Source organism: Amblyomma maculatum, chromosome 4 (genome assembly GCF_055883805.1).
Source record: "Amblyomma maculatum isolate TAMU_Amacu chromosome 4, ASM5588380v1, whole genome shotgun sequence".
NCBI lineage: Eukaryota > Metazoa > Arthropoda > Arachnida > Ixodida > Ixodidae > Amblyomma > Amblyomma maculatum.
This window is the reverse complement of record NC_139347.1, coordinates 73,346,159-73,370,845: the sequence shown is the minus strand read 5'-3', so window position 1 is coordinate 73,370,845 and position 24,687 is coordinate 73,346,159. Positions and strand designations below refer to the sequence as shown.

Sequence of the window (24,687 nt, the reverse complement as noted above, 5' to 3'; positions counted from 1 at the left end):
AAATTCTTGTTAAAAAAGGATTTTAAACAGTCAATCAATCAATTTCCATCGCATTCCCAAAAAGGCATACACCATTTTGCCTGTGCACTTAGTTCACTTGCTTTGTGCGCTGAGACTGGACCACTCGCTAGCAATTTCGAAGTGACATTTTAAGAATGAATGTCGGTCGCAGCGTTGATTCGACCTTACACGACAAAGACAAGGATAAACAACAAAGCACGCGGGTTCGTGCGGTTGGCTTGCCTGAGCACGAGCTGCGCTCGAGCGGAACCAGGAAGAAGGCTTCCCAGAATTGAGGCACCGTGTTGAGATCGTTTGTTCCACGCTTCGACGCTCCGTCTTCTGTCTTCTTTGCTCTGGGCTGGCCGCGAAAACCTCATTTTCTAAGGTAGGAGTTTTAAGTTGGTGAGGTCCGGGCCATTGTATATACCTTCACGCTCTAACGGGTGGCTTCATTTGTTTGGGTCCAGCTGGTAACAGGGCTGGTAACAACCATCCTGAAATAAGTTTCTGAGCTTGGTTATGAGTTATATATATACCACAAATGGCTAAAAAGCGGGCACGCTTTGATTCTCGGGGTCTCTGCCTACGCAGAGGTAATTTATCACTAGTCAGCGACGAGAACGAGAAACAGCTTTTGCGCTTTACATGAATTCGTCCTTTTGACACCAACAGGAACTCAATATCGAATAACCGGTTGCGAGCCTCATCGATACTGGAAATGGCTTCCAAAAAGGCTCCAGCGTCCAAAACACCAGGCATAGTCCAGCCGGCTTCGGCTGCCACAGGTGTGGCGGCCACAGCCATTGGTCCCAGTGCCCAAAATGCACTGCAGAGCGCTTCGCTTCCGGCCATTACCAGCTTTCCGACATCGCCGACATCGGCTACATCTCCGACGAGCGCTCCCGTGTTTCCAGTCGTCGTTCCAGAGCCAAAGCACGTCTCTACCACTCCTGTCGTCGCTCCAGCCGGGCCAGCTGGGCCAACCGGTCCTACGGCGGTCGCAGAAGCCCGGACGCCAGCTCGGATCATCGCTTTGCCGCCACCTCCAACGCACAACCGCGCCGTGCTGCAGCTGGCCGCACTTCCACCGCTAATGCCGATGGGGGGTCAGGACTGGCGCCTGGCCTCACCGCCGAGCGCCTGCGTCAGAAAGCACCCGCGCGAGACGCCTTCGCCGTTCCTGCGTCCCATGGCGATCGGGCCCGCAGGATCGCCCGAGCTCGTGGCGGTCCCTTCGAAATGGCTTGCCCACGTACGCCCCAGCGGACAGTTAGCCCAACTTACGTCGCCCCGAAGTGGCGGTGGAGCAGGCCGCACTCCGGTCGCGGAAGGCCTCTCAGCGCCTGCCCAGAAGCCCGTGTACCCGGTTGTAGAACTGGGCCACTTCGATGAGCACGGCTACCTAACGGGGCAGTCGTGCCCTCTCAATCCACCAGGCTCGCCAGCGCTCCCGCACCGGGACGAGTCAGAGGAATGCGGGTTCTTCCGGTACCGGCCGCAGTGGCTACGGCGATTCCGCGAACCTGTCTGGGTGCTGGTGAGCCTGTGCACGATCGAGTTCACGCAAAGCTTCGTCAACAGCGGCGTGCTGAGCGTGGTGCTACCCACCATTGAGAGACGATTCAACCTGACCAGCCTCGAGACTGGCATCATCCTGAGCGCGTTCAACGTGGTCAACTGCGTGTTCATCGTGCCCGTGGCCTTCTTGGGAAGCACGCGCAACAAGCCAATCATCATCGCTTCTGGCATGGCTCTCGCATCGGCCGGCTCGTTCATGTTCTTCCTGGCATATGCCTTGGCGCCTTCCTACGCGTAAGTATTAGCTTTTGCGTGCCGTGCATGTTGCCTAGGCAACGTGGCTGTGCCTCGAGTGCTGGAGCTGAACTCGCAAGCGACATCGGAATCTCTTCTCGGTGCGCTTGCTAATAATTAGTTCAATAAGTTGACTGACAAACCCAAGGAAAAGCAAGCTAACTAGTGGCGGCAGAAATGTAAGCAGGCAGATAAGGTTCGTTTGCAGGGGGCAAGTGGCTACCCCAGAACCGGGTTAATGGATGAACAGCGGAGAGGAATTTTCTCTGCTGTGAGTGCTCTCTGGCTGATGGTGATGGAGAGTGTATAATGAGCGACAGTGATCATGCAGTCTGTGTCGCCATGCGCTCGCTGTTTGGGACGCCCCTGTCCGTTAAATTTTTGAAGATTGTCTAACAGTATAGCATCTTAACATAGTAGGCATGTACATAGAGCACATTGTTTTCAATTCCGCAGAATACCAGACTACTCGCTGACTGGAGTCATCGATCTTTTTAGCACAGCCCAGAAACTCCACCTACCGATCCAGCTCCTGAGGGTGCAGTCTGAGAAATCTCCGTGTTCCTGCAGGCAGTGTCCTGCTTTAAAGGGAAGCTCAAACATTTTTATCAAAAAATTATTTCTGTGGGGCAGTTTACAGTTCAAAATGATAGACATGAACTCAAACGGCAGTTTTTCCCAGAAAACGAGCACCAGCGAGTCCGCCCTTTAAGCAAACGCCGCTGTTCAAATTGGCCGGGCCCATCATGACGCCATTCTCGGCATCCCCGGCCGGTGCTAGCAGTGTTGCGTGCGCGTTGGTTCAGGTGACTTGACAGCTCGATTTAAAGTGTTATTGATTATTTTGCAATGTAAAACAGTTCGGACACTTACCGTACACGTTCGAGCAGCCAGCAGTTCCAAAAAACGACGCTACGAAAGACGTTGTCGTGTACGTCGACAGCAAAAGCGAAGTCAGCATATTTGCACAAGTCGGCAATCGGCACCCAAGTGCGAAATGCGCACGAGCTGGCCCGCTTTAACAACTGCCCTCTGCACACTAAATCACGTTTCAGTAGCAACAAATGAAATAGGCATTGTATAAGGTGCAAACCTAGTCCCCAGTGCGTTTATACAACCTTCGAGTATCGCCCAAAGGCGCAACGACACTCACGCGTACTGCAGCTGAAGCCCACCCGTCTTTGCCGCTTAGTTTGCGCGATGTGCTGTTCAACGCAACGCGAAAACGGTCCGGTCCCAGTCGCAGCATGAAATCTGACAAGTTCGCAAAACATGCAGCGCCGGATGCTGCGAGCCCACTCCAAGTGCCGGCAGTGAGCGCGGCAGACGGGCGCTCAGAACTGGTTACCTGGTCGTCTCTAGGCCTATATTGTTTCGCATCGACGCCACGGCAGACAACGCTTTGTGATCATGCAGCGCTGTAGTGAACGGCCTACTCGTAGAACTGCCTTACTGTCAATCTCTTTGTCTCACAGTGAAATGAAGATATCATTAATTACAGCACCGGTTTAGCAGAGGACGAGCCGCGACGCACCGGCGACTGCTGCTACACAACTGGAAAGAGAACCTTGCTTGTATCGCAGTTATCACTCCTACCAGCATCTCGGTACTAGTCAGCGATCCTCAATAAGGGTTCATTTTTGACATCCCGTTATCCCTGGGCTTATTATTTAAGATAGAAGTAAATTTTAGCACACTTCCTTGACGCTAGCGCAAGGGATCCCGATGATGAATTTCGTTTGCTGTACCTGTAATTGATAGCCGAGAACGGGGCCATGGCGTGGCGAGCTGTGTAACAACAGTGAGTCGCGAATCGCATTTTAAGGTCGTTATCTTCGGTTCAGCGCAACGACTATGAAGCCAACCGTACAACAACGGTATTCACCTAATTAGGTGCGGGAACAATGGCAGAACGACACCGGACTACCTCTGATTTAATTGGAATCCCAAGTGCCCGCAGTCGCTGCCAAGTTTTCGATGATCGTCATCGACACGAAAATTATCAGTGCAAAACACAGCTGATTTCAAAGGCAAGAAATGTTTCTTTTTCATAACAGTGACCTACTGCGCTGAAAGTTTCTTATCCTCTGGGAAACTATGAAGCACCATGTCCCCTGGACCACCAATGTTAACAGAACGGAGAGCCGTGCTGATAGCCATCGATCACTTCACGCACTCACACAGAATATGTTTTCTAATGACCCGAAAAGAGGCTCACTTTTCGGAGGGCGTCGAAGCGCGCGGTGCGCTACTCCGCAAGAGTTGAGTGTCTGTTGGTTGACCTCGTGAAATCTTTGAACACGTGGAACCTTCAGCACATAAAGACCGAACTGGAGAAAACAAACGTCACCAGCAGAAGATAGCGCTGATCCGTCGATCACCAACACGCGGGATTGAACGGAGCAAGCGTGCAAGTCGTGTGGCCGGCCCAGCCTGCCGGAAAGTACTCCGAGATTGACGTCACTTCCACCTTTTCCCCAGTTTCGGAGTCCCGCCCCCGCCACTCCCAGCAGTGACGATGGCGTGGCCGCACTTTTAACAAGCGATTTCGTTTTTTATTGCGAAAGCAATACTACTTTCACTTTCAAGCCTTTGCGGTGCGACGGCGGTGCACATGAAATGACCTTTCGCATGACCTCTGTATGACGTCACGCCTCAAAGCTGGGCGACCAACTCGCGCCGTCCGTGAGAGACGGCGGTGCGCATGAACGGCGGCCTAACTCCCGCTCTCTCCACCAGGAGCGCCACAGGTGTTATGACGTCACGCCTCAAAGCTGGGCGACCAACTTGCGCCGTCCGTGAGAGACGGCGATGCGCATGAACGGCGGCCTAACTCCCGCTCTCTCCGCCAGGAGCGCCACAGGTGTTATGACGTTCTGTATAAAGCGGCGACCGACACGCGCGAGACGGCGGTGCGCATGACTACGATGCCGCCTACTGCTAAGGATGCTTTCGCAACCTACCGGGCTTAACCAAGCTAAGCCTCTGCCAACTTTTTTTTCTTATCGACAGAATTCAGAAAAAGTTAACATACCTGATTAACACAACCCCTTCTTTCCAGCCATCGAATTTTTCGCAATTTGAAAATTGTTTCAGCTTCCCTTTAGACCTTGGCATGAGCTCAGTAAATGGTTTCCAAGCAAGTGAGATTTTGGAAACTTGCATCTTCATTTTTTTTTTGTAATACGCTGCACATAGACGTATTTCAGAGCCGCGAGCACGGGTAGTTTGTTCATGCTTTCCAGAACTTCACCTGCTTTGCAGTTGGTGGAATGCTGTAGCAGCTTAAGCTTATCGTAAATATTTCGCAAGCGCTTTCGTCTGCATTTCTACACAGACAGAGCGGGTTGGGCCACTTGACCTCGGACGAACTTTGCCGCGAGCAGCAATGGCTATCTCCCAGCCAGCTTAGTTCTACCAAACGATTCGCATTCAAGCATGTCGTGCTCTGTTCGCAAAAAGCTTCAATTAATCCCTGATCCTGTTGTTTATATTAAGTATTATACGGATGCCACGTGATAAGTACGCTCTGAATCACACCGAAAGAACGGCGTCGTATTGACCGATGTCCGCAACGTCTGCTAGCAGACGACAGTGGACAGGTACGATATCGAGAGGCTAGCCCACGAGAAGACTTGGAAGGGGGTGAGGTCATGTGGCCATCGAGCTGTTTCTTTCCAGAGCGGAAGCCTGGAACTATTAGCAAGTAATCCGCAGGACTAGAAAATCGAATAGGCTCACTGGGTAAGTTCAGAGTACCGCGAACCTCCTCTACTCGCAACCGGATTTCGAAGCTTCATGGCTGCCCTTGACTGACGTTTAGAGCACTAAAATCACATCCGTGGTTCCCTGTGTAGGCCTCCGCGCCGTCGTTATAATAAACGCTAAAGTGAACTTCTGCGTGGTTGAAATAGCTAGGTTCAAAAATAATATTCGAATGGGCCGTTGCATAAAAGGAAAACAATGCTTTTCGTACCGCGTTGTGCATGAATGTGGGTAATAAAAGGCCGGAGTATTTGGAAGCGCGTCACTCCATATAAAGTCCCTGCAAATTATGGCGTTTGCCGTTCTGGCAAAATTGAGTAGCGACACTAACGTTTCCTTCAAGCCGAGCGGCGCCGAAAAAGGAACGCGTGCGGTACACTGAAAATTAATCTAGTGACTCTACATTCACCGACCTTAGGCTCTTCTTGAAGATTATCGCGAAATTCCAGGTTTGTGACAAGCAAGCGAAAACAAATAGTCATAGACTTCCGATCCCTCCCGGGTATGGTCACGAGGGCTAAGATGTGTGTATGGCACTCCCGTTGCTAGTGGCAGGATCGCGTGCACTGAGAAGCACCACGAATATGGCTCCGAAAAACTCTCGCAGGCATTGACTATTATCTGATTCACTCTAAAGCGGGAAACGCATGTGAGCGAAAAAGTGAGCGAAGCGACAAGGCGGCGCGGCGAAAGCGATCATGGTTCGCTCCGTCGCCTACTGGGGAATACGCATGCACGCGACAGCGCGAACCGAGCGAAACGGCGACAACGCTCTGAGTAGGTTGTGTGGCTTGCATTTGGCTGGCATAGTGGCTTAGTACACCGCAAAACTATTGGCAAATCCAACAACAGTCATAACTATTGCAAGAATTATTGTTATTTTTCGACAACACGGCAAAGTGAAATGTATTTACTACAAACAGTATCGAATGTGTGTGAACTAGCACTGTAGTCGGCACGAATAGTCACGTGACCCCTTGTTTTTATTGCTGTTTCGGTTGCGATTAGACGTTCTTTGAATCCTTGGCTATCCACCATTGTTCGTACAAAGCGAAATCATTGCGCGGTAATGCACAATCACAATGCAACACAGCAAAATAAAGAAAACATGCGAAATGAGCGGCAGTGACGTACGGCTACTTCCGGGCGAACGAGCGAAATTTTCTATTTCGGCAGATCCGAGCGACGAGCCCAGCGACACAGGCATTTCTGTTCGCGCGAAGGCTTCGCGCGACGCGTGCCGCCGTCGCGTTCGCGTTCGCGTGAGTTTTCGCGTGCATGCGATTCAGCCTTAACTCACTGTCGCCAGTGATGACCTTGTTTTGAATTAAGGGAATCAACTAAAATAGTCCTAGATGAATGTAATTTTATGCCTGCCCTGTCAAGGCCTTCTCAAACATTAATGTCTAAGCGTCGATGTGCTGCTCGCAAGAATGCAATACTGTGCTTGCGCCATGGTACACATTGTATACAGCAGCACAGAGAAGAAACTGACGAATCACAATTAAGAATGGCCCATCGCTCATCTACGAAGTAGATCAAGACAAATAAATTTTGTGGAGAGGGTACGAGCTCGTCACTTTCTGCCTCTGCGCTCTGCACTACCATACCAACAGGCTTAGCCTTCGTATCGCCATGAGGGATCACTTTTCCCCTTCCCTTATCGCCGCAGCTACGGCACCGAAATGCTGGACCTGTGCTACACGACGCCACCGCCGGCGAGTATGACGCTAGCCACGTGCAGTTCGGGGACCAGCATGCGCAACTACCGCTTCCTGCTCATCATCGGCAGCATGTTGCAGGGTGCGGGCGCCACGCCGCTCCACACGCTCGGCATGTCTTTCCTGGACGAAAACCTGCCCGTCCGCTTCACGTCCTGCTTCCTCGGTGAGCGGTATAGTCCCACCCCTTGTCCTTCTCTGACGCGCTGCATATAAAATTTACAAATTGTAAATTGGTGAAAGAAGAGAGCTGTACCTGTGGCACTCCTCTGTGTAATATAATGTGGAGTGAGAAAATGAGGTACTGTAGTGGAGGCCTTCGGCATCGTTTCGACCTGGCAAAAAGCACTGACATCGCACAGCATGCGACTCTATTTTAACGCGAAATCATTTAACAGCTTATTAGTGGCCTCCGCAGAAACCGTGGACAGAGATAAAACTTCTGACTCCACATAGAATACAACCTCCATTCCTCGGATCTCCAGCCAAATGCTTGAAACAAATGCACCACGCCCGTGATCGTGAGAAGCATACCGTAATTTGCCATCTCTAGCGTGAGGATGATAGTAGCAATGACGATGACGCTGCATTTAGTGATAACAGTAATAACGGTAATAGCGATGATAATGAAGAGCATAATCTACACTGACTCACTAAGCTTAATCACAGCACTACACTCTAGAAATGCAACGCTACCCTTGAAAGGAAAAATAATACATAGCATAAAAACAGTAACAACACAAGGACGAGAAGTGAAGATCTGCTGGGTGCTCAGTCATGTAGGGATCAGTGGTAATAGCTGATGTATGCGCCTCAGCCCCTCGGAACGCTAACATAGAAAAAGTAAGCATACCGCATAAAGATGTTCTAAAATTCATACAATGAAAACTGAAAGAGAAATGGCAGGATTCATGGGACGAGGAAGTAAGCAACAAATTACACTTAGTGAAGCCAGTGATAGAGGAATGGAAATCATGTACTCACCAAGAGCGTTTCATCGAAGTAGTTTTATATCACCTCCGAATCGGTCACACTCATTTAACACACAACTTCATACTCACAAAACGACATGTACCTACATGCGAACTCAGCGGAGAAGTTTTCACAACAACCACATTTGAATTACGTGTACAAAACTTGAACTAAGTTGTTGTTGTTGTTGTGGCTGTTGGAAGAAGGAAAAGAAATGCACGGGCCTGCTACTGTCTCTGTAGCTGAGCCACCTCCACTGCCTCGTGCAGACTGAAAAGAATATAGAGAAGAAAGAAAAGGAAGAGGGAGAAAAAGACGCGCGCCGCAACAACAGCCGTCGTCCACCACCGAAACGGTGGCGGGTGCAATGACGGCCTACAACAGATAAATATTATGTGGCAGGCTAGCCCCCGCCGCAAGCTGCGGTGACCCACCTGTCCCAGCCCAATCAGGGGAGTGCTAATGGGGCTGGGACAGGTGGGTCACCGCCGCTTGCGGCGGGGGCTAAGGCAGAAACACTTCTTACTAATTTATAAAGAATACAACACACTCCACTGCACCCAAGCTTACTAACAGGAGAAAAGTCACTCATTGATATTTCCCACGTTTTTTTTTTCTTTCCTTAAAGAAGCAAAGCTTTTAAACCAACTGTAAAATCTCTTATCTGTTTGATTTCAAGCCTTGCTCTTGGCGCATGACGGCCTGAGTCGCCTATGTGCCATAAAACTCATCACTTCATATCACATCACATCGCATTTAGTTGATACTGAAATGATAGCAAGCGCAATGCGCTGTGCGCAGCAAGGCTCAGGTTTCCACATTTATGTAGCATATATGTTTTACAGTGCTGTCGGAATTTTCGCCATTCGCCTCCACAGAAACGCGAGCACCGTGGTTGGGCTCGGACCCGGGCCAGATTCGTCCGCGAAATTTCGCTACACCACCTTGTTCTCTTCCTTCTTTCATTCCCTAATAATAATTGGGGCATAGGAAAAGTAAGGTACATTATATCTGTCGCACTTGTTCCGTGAACACCTGACCGCGCAGCAAGAAAAGGGAGGAAGGTGGGATGGAAAGTGGAAAGAGAAAGAGGTGCCACTGTGGAGGGCTGCGGAGTATACTTTTGACCACCTGGGAACCTGGGGACCTTTAACGAGCGCTGTTGTTGCTGACATCGCACAGCACATGGACGAGCCGTTTCTCCTCCATCGAAATGCAACCACCGGCGGTCGATCGGGTTCGAAATCGCGGCGGCAACTCCGGTACAGTTGTCCGGCATCTTAACCCCTGCGCCACCGCCGGGGGGCTTATTTAATTCCCTCTTAACGGAGGGGGGAGCAAGGGCAGTGAGACAATTACAGCGCCTTCCCTGTCCTCAAAAAACTGTTTTAATAATAATAATAATAATAATTGGTTCACAGAAAAGGAAAGGCGCGGTATCTGTCATACTATTACACATGACCGCATGTGACGTCATGGTGACGTCACATCCGGTCATGTTGCTGTTGTTGTGCCTATAGGAAGGAAAAGAAAATGCACGGGCCTGCTACTGGCTCTGTATCTGAGCCACCTTCGCTGCCTGTTGCGGACGGAAGAGAAAATAGACAATAAAGAAAGAAAGAAAAGAAGAGGGAGAGAAAGACGTGCGCCGCAACAACAGCCGTCGTCCGTCCACCACCGAATCAGTGGCGGGTGCAATGACGGCCTACAACAGATAAAATCGGTGGCTGGCTAGCCCCAGCCGCAAGCGGCGTTAACCTACCATCCCAGCTCCGTAGGGCCAGGAACTGCCACCTTTCGCCACCTCCGTTTCACATCAAGAGGTTAGATGTTTGGAGAAATGAAGGCACAGTATATTAATAGCTACACTTAGTCCTGCTGCTACTTGAAGGTTGTTGTTGTTGTGGCTGTAGGAAGAAAAGAAAATGAACGGGCATGCTACTGGCTCTGTAGCTGAGCCACCTCCGCTGCCTCGTGAGGACAGAAGAGAAAATAGAGAAGAAAGGAAAAAGAAGAGAGAGAGAGAGAGAAAGACGCGCGCCGCAAAAACAGCCGTCATCCATCACCGAAGCAGTGGCGGGTACGATGAAGACCTACCACGGAAAAAATTCGGTGGCTGGCTAGCCCCCGCCGAAAGCAGCGTTGACCTTCCGTCCCAGCCTCGTAGGGCCAGGAACTGCCACCCTTCACCACCTCATGTGTAATAAAACATATCGTCACATCCGGTCATGACGTCATTCGTACCTATACAAAGCTGACGCCTGGTATCCGATTCAGGCATCCATGCTGAGTCTTTCATTTGGCGCTTCCTCGAAAGCCGTACCAAACAGAGTACAGAAGACGCAGTACAGCACGAATGAGCGGCGTTTCCTTTCCTGTGAATCAATTTTTAAAAAATGAAAAAAAAAAAAAACAGCGGCGTTTTAAAGGGAGGAAGGTGGGAGGGAATAGAAGAAAGGGAGATAGAAGTGCTTTACCCCGCAATGGTTTTCACCTCATCGCAGTTTAGTGGTCGAAAGTGTCCTCTAGAATTTTTTATATTTATTTAATAAATAACCACTTACTACAACTAACCGCCTCATTTCACGATAACCACCTTGCGGGTGCGTCACGTTGCATCCCCATTCGAGTTATGCATTCCTTGCTGAAAAACGTACATACAACCTGAGCATGGTGCTATGAAAAGAAGCCAAAGGGGAGTTCCGTGAAACCAGGAAGTTAGGACGAGCGCGCTGCACCCTACAAAAGGGCGATAAAGAATGGCGGTGTAGAGGAATGCGCCTGTGTGTTCAGTAGGGCAGCGCCGTAAGATGGCGAAGCGGAAATCAAGGTAGCAAGTGGAGGAGGTGGGTATGGCAATGGCGGTGCGCGCTCAGAGCGAAAAATCTCCAGCATGCCTGTCTCTGACATATGGGAGATGATAGGCCACGATGATTGCATACACGAAGCTGGTACAAACTGCTACCCGTGGTGGAATTTGCTAAATCGTCTGCTTGCAAACGGGAAAAAGTAATCGGGATCGAACCCAGGAATCTTGTATTCCCAGTCAATCTTGCAACCATTAGACCATGCAGGCACATTCAGACGGCTTTGTTAAAGTATGGCTTTAAACCTATGGCAGATGGTCTTTCATATAATGTGGTAGCTTACGACTGTATGACTGTATGCTAACAGAAGTAAAAAGTATGAATTAGCGAAGTCGACGTAACATAACTGCGCAGGAAGGTGTCATTCCGAAACCTGCTGTGTAAAAATCTAGCAATGTGAAAGTGTTTTGTGGTAGTTGAAGATTGATTAGAGACGAAAACATAGGTTAAGGTTTATCTTAGCACATATAGAAATAAGTCTGTCAAACTCTTCCCTTCATCTGATTGCAAAACTGATATTGCTGAAAAGTTGCTCTCGAATTTTGCATTACCGCGAGTATCGTAGCCATCAGTCCATGTTTTGTTCGTCGTATTGCTTTTTTTTTTCTAATCTCCCTCTCCCATCCCGAAGGAACGTACAGCGCCATGGCCGTCCTGGGACCTGCCTTCGGGTTCCTCGTGGCCGGATATTTCCTCTCGGTGTTCGTCGACTTGAAAGATGTCAGCTCGTAAGTGACGTCACTCCTCGCATTCGTGCACTTCACTTACATGAATAAACCATGCGTAGTTGGATTTATAATGCCACCTGGGCTTACCATCTGGCTGGTTGAAACGAGGAAGAAAGAAGACACAGATCTGTTTTTTGCTTAAAGCGACTGAATGTAGCCGTAATTATGTAACATGGCTTTCTCGGTTCTTTAAGCATCCTGCATCCAGTAGACTTTGAGAAAAGGGCCCTGAAGTGTAAGAAAAGTGCAATGGTAGGGAAACAAGTTTCCAGCTTTAATGCCTGTTTTATTCATTTAGAATATTGCTAGTATAGTTCATAGCCGTAGCTTTTATTCTACTGCCAACTTTTTAATTATTGATATCACCCCTCCTCACCTTACTCCACCTGTCGACAGCGTCCCAATCACTCTTACCTTGCAGCGGCCGCTTTTCGGTCGGTGCTCGTTAAAGTCCTCAACTGCGGCATAGCTCGAGTCGCTTTGGGGATTTAGACCACTATAAACAAAGCCACTGTTATAGCTAATTAGCGTGTAATGTGTGGTGTAAACGCCTGTTCTCTCACTTCCTGTTGCTTTCCATAGCATTGGCCTCACAAGTCAGAGCTCGATGTGGATCGGAGCATGGTGGGTCGGATTCTTGGTCGCTGCTGTGCTGGGCGCCATTGTCAGCCTACCGATGGCCGCTTTTCCCAAGCACCTACCGTGTAAGTTCGTCGTATATCGATTGCTTCCTAATAACGAAAACGTTTTCGAGATCAGAGCGCCGACTTCTCTCCTATATGGACAAGCGTTTCCACTGATTAGTGTCCATATTTTTTCTTTATAAAGCTATGTCATTATCTTTCTGGTGAGCATCTGCTTAATTACATTGGTATAGTAACGTGGTGCACATGCGCAACCACGTATTTTTGGCTGTAATTGAAAGCAGATCGTCGATGGCAATGCCTGTGTGAAGGTAGTGGCAAGAAATATTGATTGCTAGAGGGATACATGTGGCGGGACTGGAATTGGAACGTTAAGTTCCCGACCCCACCATCTCTTCGCGATTCCCCAGTCCGGCGAATAAGCAGATGCCGGTCTAGAGGCCGCTCACTGAGCACTATGTTCACTTCGGTCAGCATAGGTATGTGGGACCACTTAAATAGAATTGTATTTTCAGATTGTGTGACATGTATACGGTTGCTAGAGCTCTACTTTGTAATATCATGACATTATAACAGTGTCAAAAAGTTTGTAGTTCTGTCGCAATTTCAGATTTTTCTGCAGTACTTTCCTGTAGTCTGCACTTCTGCAGCACCTATCTGTTGCAACTGCACAAAATTATGTTATTGCAAAAATTTACTTTTGTCACAACAGGCTCAAGGCCGAAAACCGCGCAGAAAGTCTGTTGTGACAGAATAAACTTTATGTGCCTTTTTTCGACTGCGACATAATTACGTGATGTTATAACATACGGAGAATGAGCGATCACATCATCGCTCACGTGAAGGTTTAATGTGTCGGACGGAATCTAAAAACGTTGGTGTCGGACAGCATCGTGCATAAATATGAATCAGAAAAAATATTTGGATAAAAATAGTCGAACTGAGCCGGAGTACCCGATTTCGATTCCGGCCGCGGTTGCGCCGCGTCTCGATGGAAACGAAAAACAAGGCACCCGTGCACTGTGCAATGACAGCGCGCGTTAAAGAACCACAGGTGGTCGAAATTACCCGGAACCCTCCATAACGGCGTCCCTCATAGCCCGAGTCACATTGGGATGTTTAACGTTCAAACTAGAAACCAGGAAAGCGAGTTGGAATTAATTGCAATCAAACAAGAGCACACTGTCATGTTGTTGTTGTTGTGGCTGTACGAAGAAGGAAAAGAATATGCGCTGGCCTGCTACTGGCTCTGTAGCTGAGCCACCTCCGCTGCCTCGTGCGGACAGAAGAAAAAATAGAAAAGAAAGAAAAAGAAAAGGGAGAGAAAGACGCGCGTCGCAACAGCCGTCGTCCTCCCGCCACCGCTTAGGTGGCTTAGGTGGCGGGTGCAATGACGGCCTACAACAGATAAAAATTTGATGGCAGGCTAGCCCCTTTTAAGCGGCGTTGACATACCTGCCCCAGCCCCATCAGGGCAAGAAATAGCTACCCTTCACCACACTGTCATGAATTGCATCTCCTTATCCATTGCCTACGTCTCGTTGCTAGCCTTTCGTCTGCGTCACTCGGCAAAGTTTGTCAAACAGCGCTGTCTGGCTCCACAAGTTGTACCGACTAAACACAATCTTTGTTCTTCTGTCTGTCACGCGGAGCTCAACACAGTGTGTGTGCGCGTATACGTGCTAATCTCGTGCAGCATTCCACCAGTGCCAGATGGTGCGTCAGCTGCACGCATGCAACAAGCGTAGCGGGGAGGAAACCGTGTACGGGCAGTACATGAGCGACATCCCGCGCGCCATTCTGGCGCTCCTCAAGAACATCCCCTTCGTCATGCTCACCTTCGCCTGTGCCTCCGAATGTGAGTCGAAGTCGCGCGAAGAAGCGCCTCGGGCGAACGATGCTTGGGCAGGTTGTGCATCTGAGCGCTTGAACTACTCTCCTGAGACGCATCACTAATTCATTTCATATCTTGCCGTGGAGTGTATGCTACCGTGAGGTGGCAGCTCACAGAAATGTGCTCACGAGACGACCACGCAGTTTTGGAAGTCGCAGTATGTCTTGCTCTTCTAGCCTCTATTCAGACGCAAGAAATTGCGAAATGGTGTCATATATATTTGGCACAATTCGTACACATGTAGTTTTTGCGATGTTGCGAAAGCTTCTGTTTCTCCGAGGATACTATTTTTCTCACATGATTGAGAGCCCCGAGTTCCCGGGTTCCTACATTTGCTAACGACAGTATAAGGCATTAAATGATTTCGCCTTAAAACCGAAGCGTTTCTTGAGAAAGCCTTTCGGTGATTTCCTTACTTTTGGACTTCCGTCATGACTGCGTGACAACATGCGTTAAAGTATAAATTTAAATCATCTTGCCTTCTGGGTATGAACGATGCAAACAGTCATCGAAACAAGTAAAGCCTTAATGAATTATTGGTTTATAATGGTGGTGGTGTAACGTATGTTTCCCCGTTTTGACCATTATAGAGATCATTCACTATGCCTTACTGGATTGTTGGCGTTTTCGTTTGTATATTGTAACGAGCCTCTCACTTTCCTAATTTTATGTAATCAAGTCCGCAACATCATGATTTTAAGCAGCGCACGCATGAAGCCTTGATTGAAATCAGTGCTGCCGGTTCTTCAAAAGCAACGATAAAAGTATATTCGTATCTGCTTCTCTACTGTTTTTCAGGCATGGTCGGTACGGCCGTTGCTGCATTTTCAGTGAAGTTTTTCGAGGCCGAATTCTCAATGACCCCTTCAAGAACAGCTGCAGCTCTGGGTAAGGATTATCACCTTAGGCTCCACAGAAAAGTTGGCAGCAGCCAAGTATGAGCTGGCGGGGATAAGGTGATCGCAGCTGGTAGTGGTAAGGGTTAACTGGATGTATGTAGTTGATGTAGTTAGGTTGATGACTGTGTAGGAGTCCACTGCAGTGCTTCTGTCGATAGAATTTGTTAAAACGCAATTTTTCGTAGTAAATTTTTCGCTTGTGGGAGGGAGCGGATGGTCTTCATTTCGCTCCCTAAAGCCTGCCATGACTTAGTGTCTAAAATAATTTGGCAAGGCGAGAGGAAGCGCCTTCCACGAGCTCACTACAATAAGCGCGTTCCTGGGCCCGCCGAAGAGGCTCAAGGTGAAACGATACGTTCATGGCCCTTCAATGCATGGTGACTGGAATGTGCTCTAAGTATACGATGACCAGCAATGAGACCAGGGTGAATTCCGTCGCGTCAGATTCCGCCAGTGCATTTCTGAAAAGAAGCTATAGTTTCAGTCGGTGATAAGCGTTACATCTAGATGGATACAGATTATGATAATGTCAGATGATACGATACAGAACAGACGCCATGGTGAGAGGATGACATGACTCTGGCCTTCTCCATGTTGGGAGTGGCATTTATTGAGTAAAAACGAAGAGATTCGTAGAGGGCGCTACTGATTACATAACGATTACAGTATTCTAGAACAATGTAATAACAATATGTATGTCAGTCAAGTTGCACCCGGTGACGCCTACAGATATCAAGCGACGGAAAAAGGAGCATCTGTCGATTGTATTTGAGTATAAGTGTGTGATCGAAAGTGGGCTCTGCGTGTCTATTTATTTTGGGATCATAAAACTGCATTTGTGGTGCTTAAAGCTCAGTGTATATGTCAAAGTCAAAGGCAAGAACAGCAACGACATTAAGGCGTTTGAACTTCCGTTATCGAAAATATGCTTGTCACAAGCCAGCCTTGAGCATCTATACTATGCTTGCGTTCTGCATTTAAAAACAATAACCCCTTATTTTGTTGAACTAAACACTGTGTATGTGCGGTAGCACACTTAACGAGATTAAAGAAAATAGAGTTAAAGCCACTGTGCTAGCGGATCCCTACGTGACATTTAGTTTAACAAAGCATACCGTCCACCTTGATGAATGTAATGGCAACAGCACTGTAATCGCAGGCTGCATACTGATCCCGGCCGGCGTTGGGGGCACCTTGATGGGCGGCGCGCTGGTATCCAAGATGGAACTGCCTATCCGCACAATCTTGAAAATGTGCTGCGCGTTGAGCATCATCCCCTGGCTGTGCATGTGGATATTCGCACTGCACTGCCCAAACCCGACCTTCTTCCGTGGGGACGTCCGCAGCAGCAAGTGAGAGAGTTGCGCCTGGACGCTGTATCATCACTGTCGTCTTCATCATCATCATCATCATCGCCGTTGTTGCATTCATCAGCCGGACTAAACAAACTGCAGAACATACGCCTCTCCCGTATCTCTTTAATTAACCCGCTTATGTGCAAGCTACATCGACTCGAACCTTCACCATCCCGCCCACCCACCTAATTTTCTGCTGCCCTCTACCACGCTTTCCTTCCCTTGGAATCTAATTTGCTAACCTCTGCGACTATCGACTATCCTTTCTTCGCTTTACATGTTCTGCCCATGCCCATTTCTGTTCTTGATTTCAACTGTATAGTCGTGCGCGTTTTTTCCCTGTTCCACTCTGCACGCTTCCTGTCTCTTAACGTTACACCTGCCATTTTTCGTTCTACGTATAGCTCTCTGCGTTGTCCTTAGCTTAAGTAGAACCATTTCGTTAGCCTCCAAGTTTCAGCCTCATATAGTGGTAGGATACAGGTACTAATTTACTCTTGAAGGATTCGACCTGCTATTCGTGATCGAGAAAATAAGGGGGGGGGGGGGGGGGGGGTACAGCCATGCGAACATTATGCACTTAATATAACTTGATTATTACATGTTTAACCGCGCTCAGTGAACACTGTTTTTATTTTTATATTTTTAGGGTGAATTTAAAGTCTTCAACACCAGAGGTGCAAAGTTTTTCAATTTTCAAATTGGCAGTGTGGGTCGAAATATCGTATATAAAAAATATGCGGCTGAAAGCTCGCCGATTTGGCTTTCTCGAATCGTACATTAAGTGGTGTCGCTCGCACTTGTTATGCATCGAATACAGACAACCCCTTTTTGGTACTCCATGGTGAAGAAGTTAACAAAATGCAGCGGAGCTCCACCTTAAAAAATATAAATGCCTGACTCAACGAGCTTGACGTTATTTTTGACGTTTAGATACATTGGCCCAGATCGCCCATAAAGAAAATTTAAAAACATAGGCTCAGCAATGTTTACGGCTTCCGGTTTCGCAACATCTAATACGGTCTCCTGAAATAAGAAAAATAAAGAAAAAAACGGAAGAGTTACCATTTAATTAGCCTGCAAGTCGTTATGCTTTAACTAAAATTTGTCGCGGATGTAATATACACTTCAACCCACCGTGGTACCTCACTGTATGGTTAGGGCGCTTGATTGCTCGACTCGATCCCAGCCGCGGCGGCCGCTCTTGATGTAGCTGATATTGCACGTCAAGAGCCTTATAAACGAAGCCAACCAAGCCAATAATGTTCGCTTCGTTTTGAAATAAACCGCAAACGCTAAAAATAAAAACCACCCTGAATGGATCGAACGGATCTTGTAAGTGTTCTCAAATACAGTTCAGTTATTTTGGCAGTTTCTGAACAGTTCTCTTGCGAAAGACTAAGTACAAATTTCAATACTACGTCATGCTAATGCAGGTAATTGGATTTCGAAGAGGAAGGAAGAAGTGTTAGTCTCGATAGCTCAGCAACGACGTCCCTGAGTGACGATAAAATGGCTTGTAACTGCTTGCTGAGAGCAGGCGTTGAACCCCTTAGCCCCACGAAACCATGGCGGGGGTACTTTCTTAAGGCGTCGGCTCAGGGGGTACCTCATGCCGACTCGAATATGTGCTCGTGAGTGGAGCGCATTCTGAGCGATGCTCGGTGGTCGCGCAGCCGCACCGTGGACCTGACTAACGAATGCAACGAGAACTGCCGCTGCCGGGCGGAGCTGCTGGACCCCATATGCTCGGTGGAGAACGTGGTCTATGCGTCACCCTGCTTCGCCGGATGCACCGAGAGGGAGATCATCCCGAACCCCGAGGATGGCACCTGGGTACGAGCGCAAAGCGCTGCCACCGCGCGCTGATGCGCACTTTACCTAGCCTGCTGTCCGATACTAATAATTGGTTCAGAGAAAAGGAAAAGCGCAGTATCTGTCACACATGCGCTGACACCTGAACCGCGCCGTAAGAGAAGGGAGGAAGGTGGTAGTCAAAGTGGAAAGAGAGGAAGACGAGCCGTAGTGGAGGGCTACGCGTAGTAATTTCGACCACCTTAGGCTCTTTCCTAGTGCTCCCCGGTACTCCCCTGATATGGGGCTGGGGCAGATAGGTCACCGCCGCTTGCGGCGGGGGCTAGCCTGCCACAGAATTTTTATCTGTTGTAGGCCGTCATTGCACCCGCCACCGTTTCGGTGGTGGACGACGGTGTTGTTGTGGCGCGCGCGTCTTTCTCTCCTTCTTCCTTTTTTTCTTCTCTATTTTCTCTTCTGTCTGCACGAGGCAGCGCAGGTGGCTCAGCTACCGAGCCAGTAGTAGGCCCGTGCATTTTCTTTTCCTTCTTCCTACAGCCACAACAACAGCCTGCTACCTATCCCGAGTCGTTTTCAGATGGAGCGGCAAGAGGTTACCTATTCCAAAGCTGTACCACATAACAGGCGAGGAGGAGAAACCAGACTCCAAGCATGGAATTCAGGACAAAAAAAAAAGAATTGGGAGAGTTAAGCAATTTAGCACATAAATGCACTTAACAATTTGATTACCAAAAGTGCCACCGGTGGCGGCGCGGTGAACCCAGCTTTCTTCCTTTTGCTGGGAACCGGCTTTTCCTGCTAGTGATAGTAGTTTTGGCCATAGAAGTTAAAAGGCCCCATGCCACATATGTATCCCAGATGCGCTGCAAACATTAAGGGGCGCCTAATTATCACTGTCTGATAATAGTTAGTTAGCGTGAGGTCTTCTTATGGCTGTTTCTCTTATACTTCTTGTCTTTTTTTCTTCTTGCCATGCATTTCTTTGTTGAACTTTCCTGAGCAAACTGCTGAGCATCTTGCTTAGCTGCGTCATATTTATTCATTTGCGTTTGTCATTATTAGTCATTATCTATTTTACAAGGCCATATATTGGAATAAAATTCATTTTGGATTGTGTGTGTGTGCGTGTGTGTGTGTGTGTGTGTGTGTGTGTGTGTGTGTGTGTGTGTGTGTGTGTGTGTGTGTGTGTGTGTGTGTGTGTGTGTGTGTGTGTGTGTGTGTGTGTGTGTGTGTGTGTGTGTGTGTGTGTGTGTGTGTGTGTGTGTGTGTGTGTGTGTGTGTGTGTGTGTGAGAGAGAAAGAAAGAGAGGGGGGGGGGTCTTTCATGGCAGTCACTTTCCGTCCTCTCCCACCACTCCTCTATAAGTGGAGAGGAATACCTCCCTCACTCCATTCTTCGAGGTGCCATCTAACAGAACACCTCCAAAGCTAAAACCCTACCTCCCATTAACCCTGCTTAACCAGTTACCCTATTCGTACGATGAATGTACACCAACTAGCCCACCTTACTGCTTTATCCGGTTGGGCGGTCAATGCAATTGGGAAGTTCGAAGTCGTGGATAACGCAATGCCTTTTCATGCGAATAAAATGTCATTTTCTAAAGCCGTGGCGACAAATCCAGCGCTTTTTTCCGCACAAAACCGAGAAACCAAAGCACTTTTCACGTCCACAAGACGTGACAACGACCGTCTGCCTAAAACCTGATGAGCTATATAGAATTGCTGTCAGGCACCTTCATCCTGCATCAATCCTACACAAAAGCCGTTAGGTCACTCGGTAAAGCGCGTTTTCGAACTTTCAACGGTCAATGCAGGATATAGCTTTGCCATGGAGCTCAAAATAGAATATATGAGAGGTTTGTTAAGTACTAAATTAGCAGCTAGTGCTGTCAATTTTAATTTATATGGAAGCAGTTCCAATGCTCTGTAACCAGCATATGTTTTTCCCATATTTACTCTCGGTAATTCACTGGTCCCTTTATAAATCTGAGGAGATGCATTGCTTCTTATAAAAAAAATAGGCTGCATTTTCTGCGCTTTAGGTGAAATTTGCTTAGTTCACAGAGCCATATTCTATCGCTCTTTTTTGTTTTCTGCAAAAATTACTGTCACGCAAATAACTTACAATTTGTCCTTTAGAGTCTCACCTTTAAGGTTGCATTCGGGGGGGGGGGGGGGGGGGGGTCACAATACCGCCGTATAAGACGCATTCAGACGAGTCGGGACGTCCTCTATCCCACAAGCCACATACACGCGGCTTGTTGCTGTTGGTGTTGTTATTAGTTAGTACCTGCAATCATGCACATATAAGTACGTGTCTTGCCGTATATTCAGGTGGAGCGAGCTCACCCATGATCACGTAACCACCTCGCGCCTCGGGCAACCCTGTCTTCATCGGGTGGGATGCGCGCTAACAAGCCGCAAAACGTTTCTCGGACACTGCAACTAGCCGGCAGGGGGCGAGAGTCTGCAAGCTTACCTGAGGACTACACTAGGGGCACGCGGTAGAGACGCTATACGCGGGCATGCTCACAGAAAACATCTCTCACATTTCTTAGACAAAGATGGGCGATATTTCCACCATCCTACGTGGTTCAATAAACAAAGCGGCTTTGTTCTGCGAAAGTCACAGATGGTGAGCTTTTGCCGGCAGGCGTTACATCACAGTCCTTCAATACCACTAGTTATGTCAATTTACGTCAAACTCACAGGTCACTGACCACGGTCAAAAAAACGAAGCTTTTCTTTGGCTCTTTCGCGGGGAACTATCATGAATATATGATGCTAAGCGCTAAGTGTTAATAGCATTTGTGTGTGACACATTTGTCTGACACATCACGCGGACACTTCAACGCTCAGGCTTACACATTTCTCCAGTGAGGTCGCACAGCACACGGACGCCTCTTCGTTTCGATGGAGGCGAAAGAATGGGTGTCCGTGTGCTCTGCGACGTCAGTGCACGTTAAAGATTCCCAGGTGACCGAAATTACTCCGTAGCCTCACTATGACTCCTATTTCTCTCTTTCTATTTTCTCTTCCACCTTCCTCCTTTCCCTTACGGTGCGTTGTAGGTGTCCACAGAAACAAGTGTGACAAATACTGTGCCTTTTTCTTACTGTGAACCAATTGCTATTATTAAAATTCTGCAGTAATCTCGGATTTTTTTTTTCTTGACCATGGTCAGTGACGTTTTAATTTCATCAGCAAACCTTGTAATGCCCTTGTTCTAAGTAATAATTTGTGAGGAAAGGTGCAGTATGGGGACGTTTACGCTTGTTTTTTGTTTACTTTTCGCGGTTTACGCAACCAGCACATAAGTTCTGAATATATTTTCTTTTTATTTTTTATTCTGTACAGATTTTTGCGTGTTAATTTGCAGTTTTTTATTGAGGCCAACGTGTGAAACCTTGATAGTACTGCTGGTTGGGGCACGTCTAGATGAGCAACGCCTCTTCAGACTTCTAGAGGCAAGGGATAAGTTTCATCCTTGCAATTAATTCCTGATCATTCCGGGTGTTGAAGCTCCATTACACATCTCAACAGCAATCTAGTTAGCCTAAACCGTCTTAGGTAAGGCCGCACGCACAACCCGTGCGCATTTAGTGTATCGTGTGCGTGCGTGTGTGCGTGTGAAAGTCTTCCGTCCTGATTTGTCTCTGTTTTTTTGCAGGAGGTGCAAGTGTACAGGAACTGCTCGTGCGTTCCGTCCGCACAGGTCTCGTCTACCAGCAACGCTTCTGCATATGATTTTGAGGCGACACGATTGAAATGCCCGACCGACTGCAACTTGCTCGTCATCTACATGATCGCCATCTTCATCTGCGTCTTTTTCAGTTTCTTTAGCTCGGGCCCCATCATAACAGTGATGATGCGGTAAGCGTGAGTTTAGAGTGGTTCGGTGCTTGTAGAGTGTCCGCTGCAGAAAAACAGCTTTGCACCGTCGCTAACCTTGTCGAATAGTCTGACATATTAACGCATAATTTTCGACGAAACGTTAGGTCGATGCTGTTCAGTAGAATTGTCCTCCGTAATCCTGCAAGAGATAATTGATTCTATTCCCAATCGAAGGACGCCGAGTTAAATTTTACGCTTGCGCAGGTCGCTGTGGAGTGAGAAAAAGATTATTCGTACACTGTGAAGCACCTACCAAGTATAGTGTGATTTTTCACCACAACCTTCATCCTCAACCTTTTTCCCTTAACTGCAGTTGCGTGCAAGAGAAGGAGAGAGCGGTGGGCCTTGCAGTGAAGTGGGTCACCATTCGCTTAGTTGGTAGGTACCCGCAGTGTTGAGTTGTAATGCGTGTCGATTGTGTTAATACTTTAGTCTCGTTATGGGTGGAATATGCTTATGCCGTTTTTGTCGCTAGCTTTATCTTGCAGATTCAGGCGAGTGCTAGAACAGCAACTGCGTACCATTTTCCAGGATGCGGCGGAGAAAGAAGAAACGTTTTATTAAGACGCTTTGTTAGACGGAGGCGGAGACTACGAATACATACTCAGGATGCCAAGCCCCGTCTATCGAGTTGCGTTCATTCCTGACTTAAGCTAGTCCTTGGTTGGTCGACAAGACGGTCGTTCGGCCAGTCGTTCCGTTTTGTCGGTCCGGCTAGTAGGTCTTGACGTTTGCAGAGGTGTCAACCTCGTATCGCTATCCGGTCCGCATCGAGAAAGCTTCATCCCTCGCGGTCCATGATAGAGCTGAAAATACCAGTAAAATAATAAATAAATACCAATAAGAATAAGAAAATATCCACCAAGACGTCTCGTTCCTCGACTTCTTCATCTTCGAGGAAAGGCTGTGCAGTGAGTGCTCGCTTGTATATGTAAACGACGCGGGTGCATCGGAGAGTGTGCTGAAAAGGTGCGACAATTAAAGCCACAGTCACCTATCCTCAAGAGACAAAATGCATAGTTGATTTTAGTTAGATAGCTAGTCTAGTGGTATAAAGCTGATTCTTAAAGCTGGAACATGCTTTCGGAACAACTTGCCTGAATTTTGGGAGCCGGCGGACCGCATTACGCAGCTTCGTCGGTCGCGTGTGAGAAACGCATGGTTTATAGGATCCGACAAACATGTGGGTACGGGAAACTGTCAGATTGCCCCACCCTGTTCCCCTCCTCTTTATCTCGTGCAGGCAACATCCCGGCACCGTTGCTGCTGGGCTCCGTGATTGACGGCAGCTGCTTGCTGTGGCAGGAAGAGTGTAGCGAGAGGGGCGCCTGTCTCATTTACAACAACGAACTCCTGGCGCTCAGCATGCTACAGTTTTTGGTGCCAGCCAAGACGTTTTCCATCTTGCTCTACTACGCTGCCCTCACCGCGCTGGGCAAACACCAGGGCATCGAGTGACGTCGCTGTCACGTGACATCTTCGTGTTACTGTGCGTCGCCAGTTCTTGCGGACATCAAGATGTTTTGAACGCTGTTTTTATTGTAATTATAACGTGGATTTCTATTCGCAAAATTACTATTACAACCTGACCGCCCAAAGCAGTGCACAGTTATGCTATAGCGCTCAAGAAGCATTGCACTTAAGGCACCGGGTGGCTGCAGGGATAGTGCAATTGTGTAACGAGCTTGTATTTTGCAGTCTGTGTACAAAGTAATCCAACCGTGGTGCGCTGAGCGTCAGAACGTTGTGTGCATGCGTCAAAGTACCACACCCTCCCTACAGATGGCGACACCATCTTACCTCTTTCTAGCATTTCTAGGACAGCTTCTGTCGGCGTGCATCACCTTCGGCGCTGCGAGTCTGCTCGACAACCTATTATGTCTTAGGTATTTTTCCGGTGGTCAACTTTACCCAAACTAAAAGCCGTTGACACTGCTAATGCTGTCGTCTAACCATGCTTCTCCCCCCCCCCCTCCCCCTTGGAGATTAATCCGCGTCATCCGGTTGCAGTGCAACGCGGCTGTTGTGGCAGGATGGGCGCAGCCAGTGAAGGAGCTTTAACAGCTTTAACTGCTAGTGTCGTCTGCAGCGAACAGGCGCTAAATTAATTGTAGAAAGAAGCCAAGCCGACTCCTTGTGGCGACTCTTTCACGTATTTTGTTACGTACGAAACTAACTGCACTCGCGAGAGAAAACTGTCGGGACATTCCCTGGCAGACAGTATGAATTCGGGAGAATTAGATCAGAGAATCCGCGTCACTTAATCGCTCTTAATCGATGTTTGGAAAATGAAACAGCTGGAAGCAATGAAACACGTGC

The 24,687-nt window shown here is 48.2% G+C and overlaps 1 protein-coding gene across 1 annotated transcript; it reads left to right on the top strand.

The window, feature by feature from the left end:
- Positions 1-721: 721 nt before the first annotated feature.
- LOC146191399 (solute carrier organic anion transporter family member 4C1-like) lies at positions 722-24,298 on the top strand. The gene is made up of 11 exons (XM_084600317.1): positions 722-1,815; positions 7,253-7,467; positions 11,772-11,868; positions 12,451-12,572; positions 14,209-14,370; positions 15,205-15,294; positions 16,465-16,657; positions 18,337-18,496; positions 22,145-22,347; positions 22,682-22,746; positions 23,612-24,298. The coding sequence occupies exons 1-11, from the start codon at positions 722-724 to the stop codon at positions 23,824-23,826; spliced, it is 2,616 nt and encodes an 871-aa protein (XP_084456443.1). The 3' UTR covers positions 23,827-24,298.
- The last annotated feature ends 389 nt before the right edge of the window (positions 24,299-24,687 follow it).

Bases quoted from the DNA above. Each gene is read 5' to 3' on its own strand.
- LOC146191399 (XM_084600317.1), top strand. From the start codon at position 722: ATGGCTTCCAAAAAGGCTCCAGCGTCCAAAACACCAGGCATAGTCCAG. The intron at 14,371-15,204 runs GTGAGTCGAAGT...ACTGTTTTTCAG, and splicing joins CTTCGCCTGTGCCTCCGAAT to GCATGGTCGGTACGGCCGTT. The intron at 22,348-22,681 runs GTAAGCGTGAGT...CCTTAACTGCAG, and splicing joins ATCATAACAGTGATGATGCG to TTGCGTGCAAGAGAAGGAGA.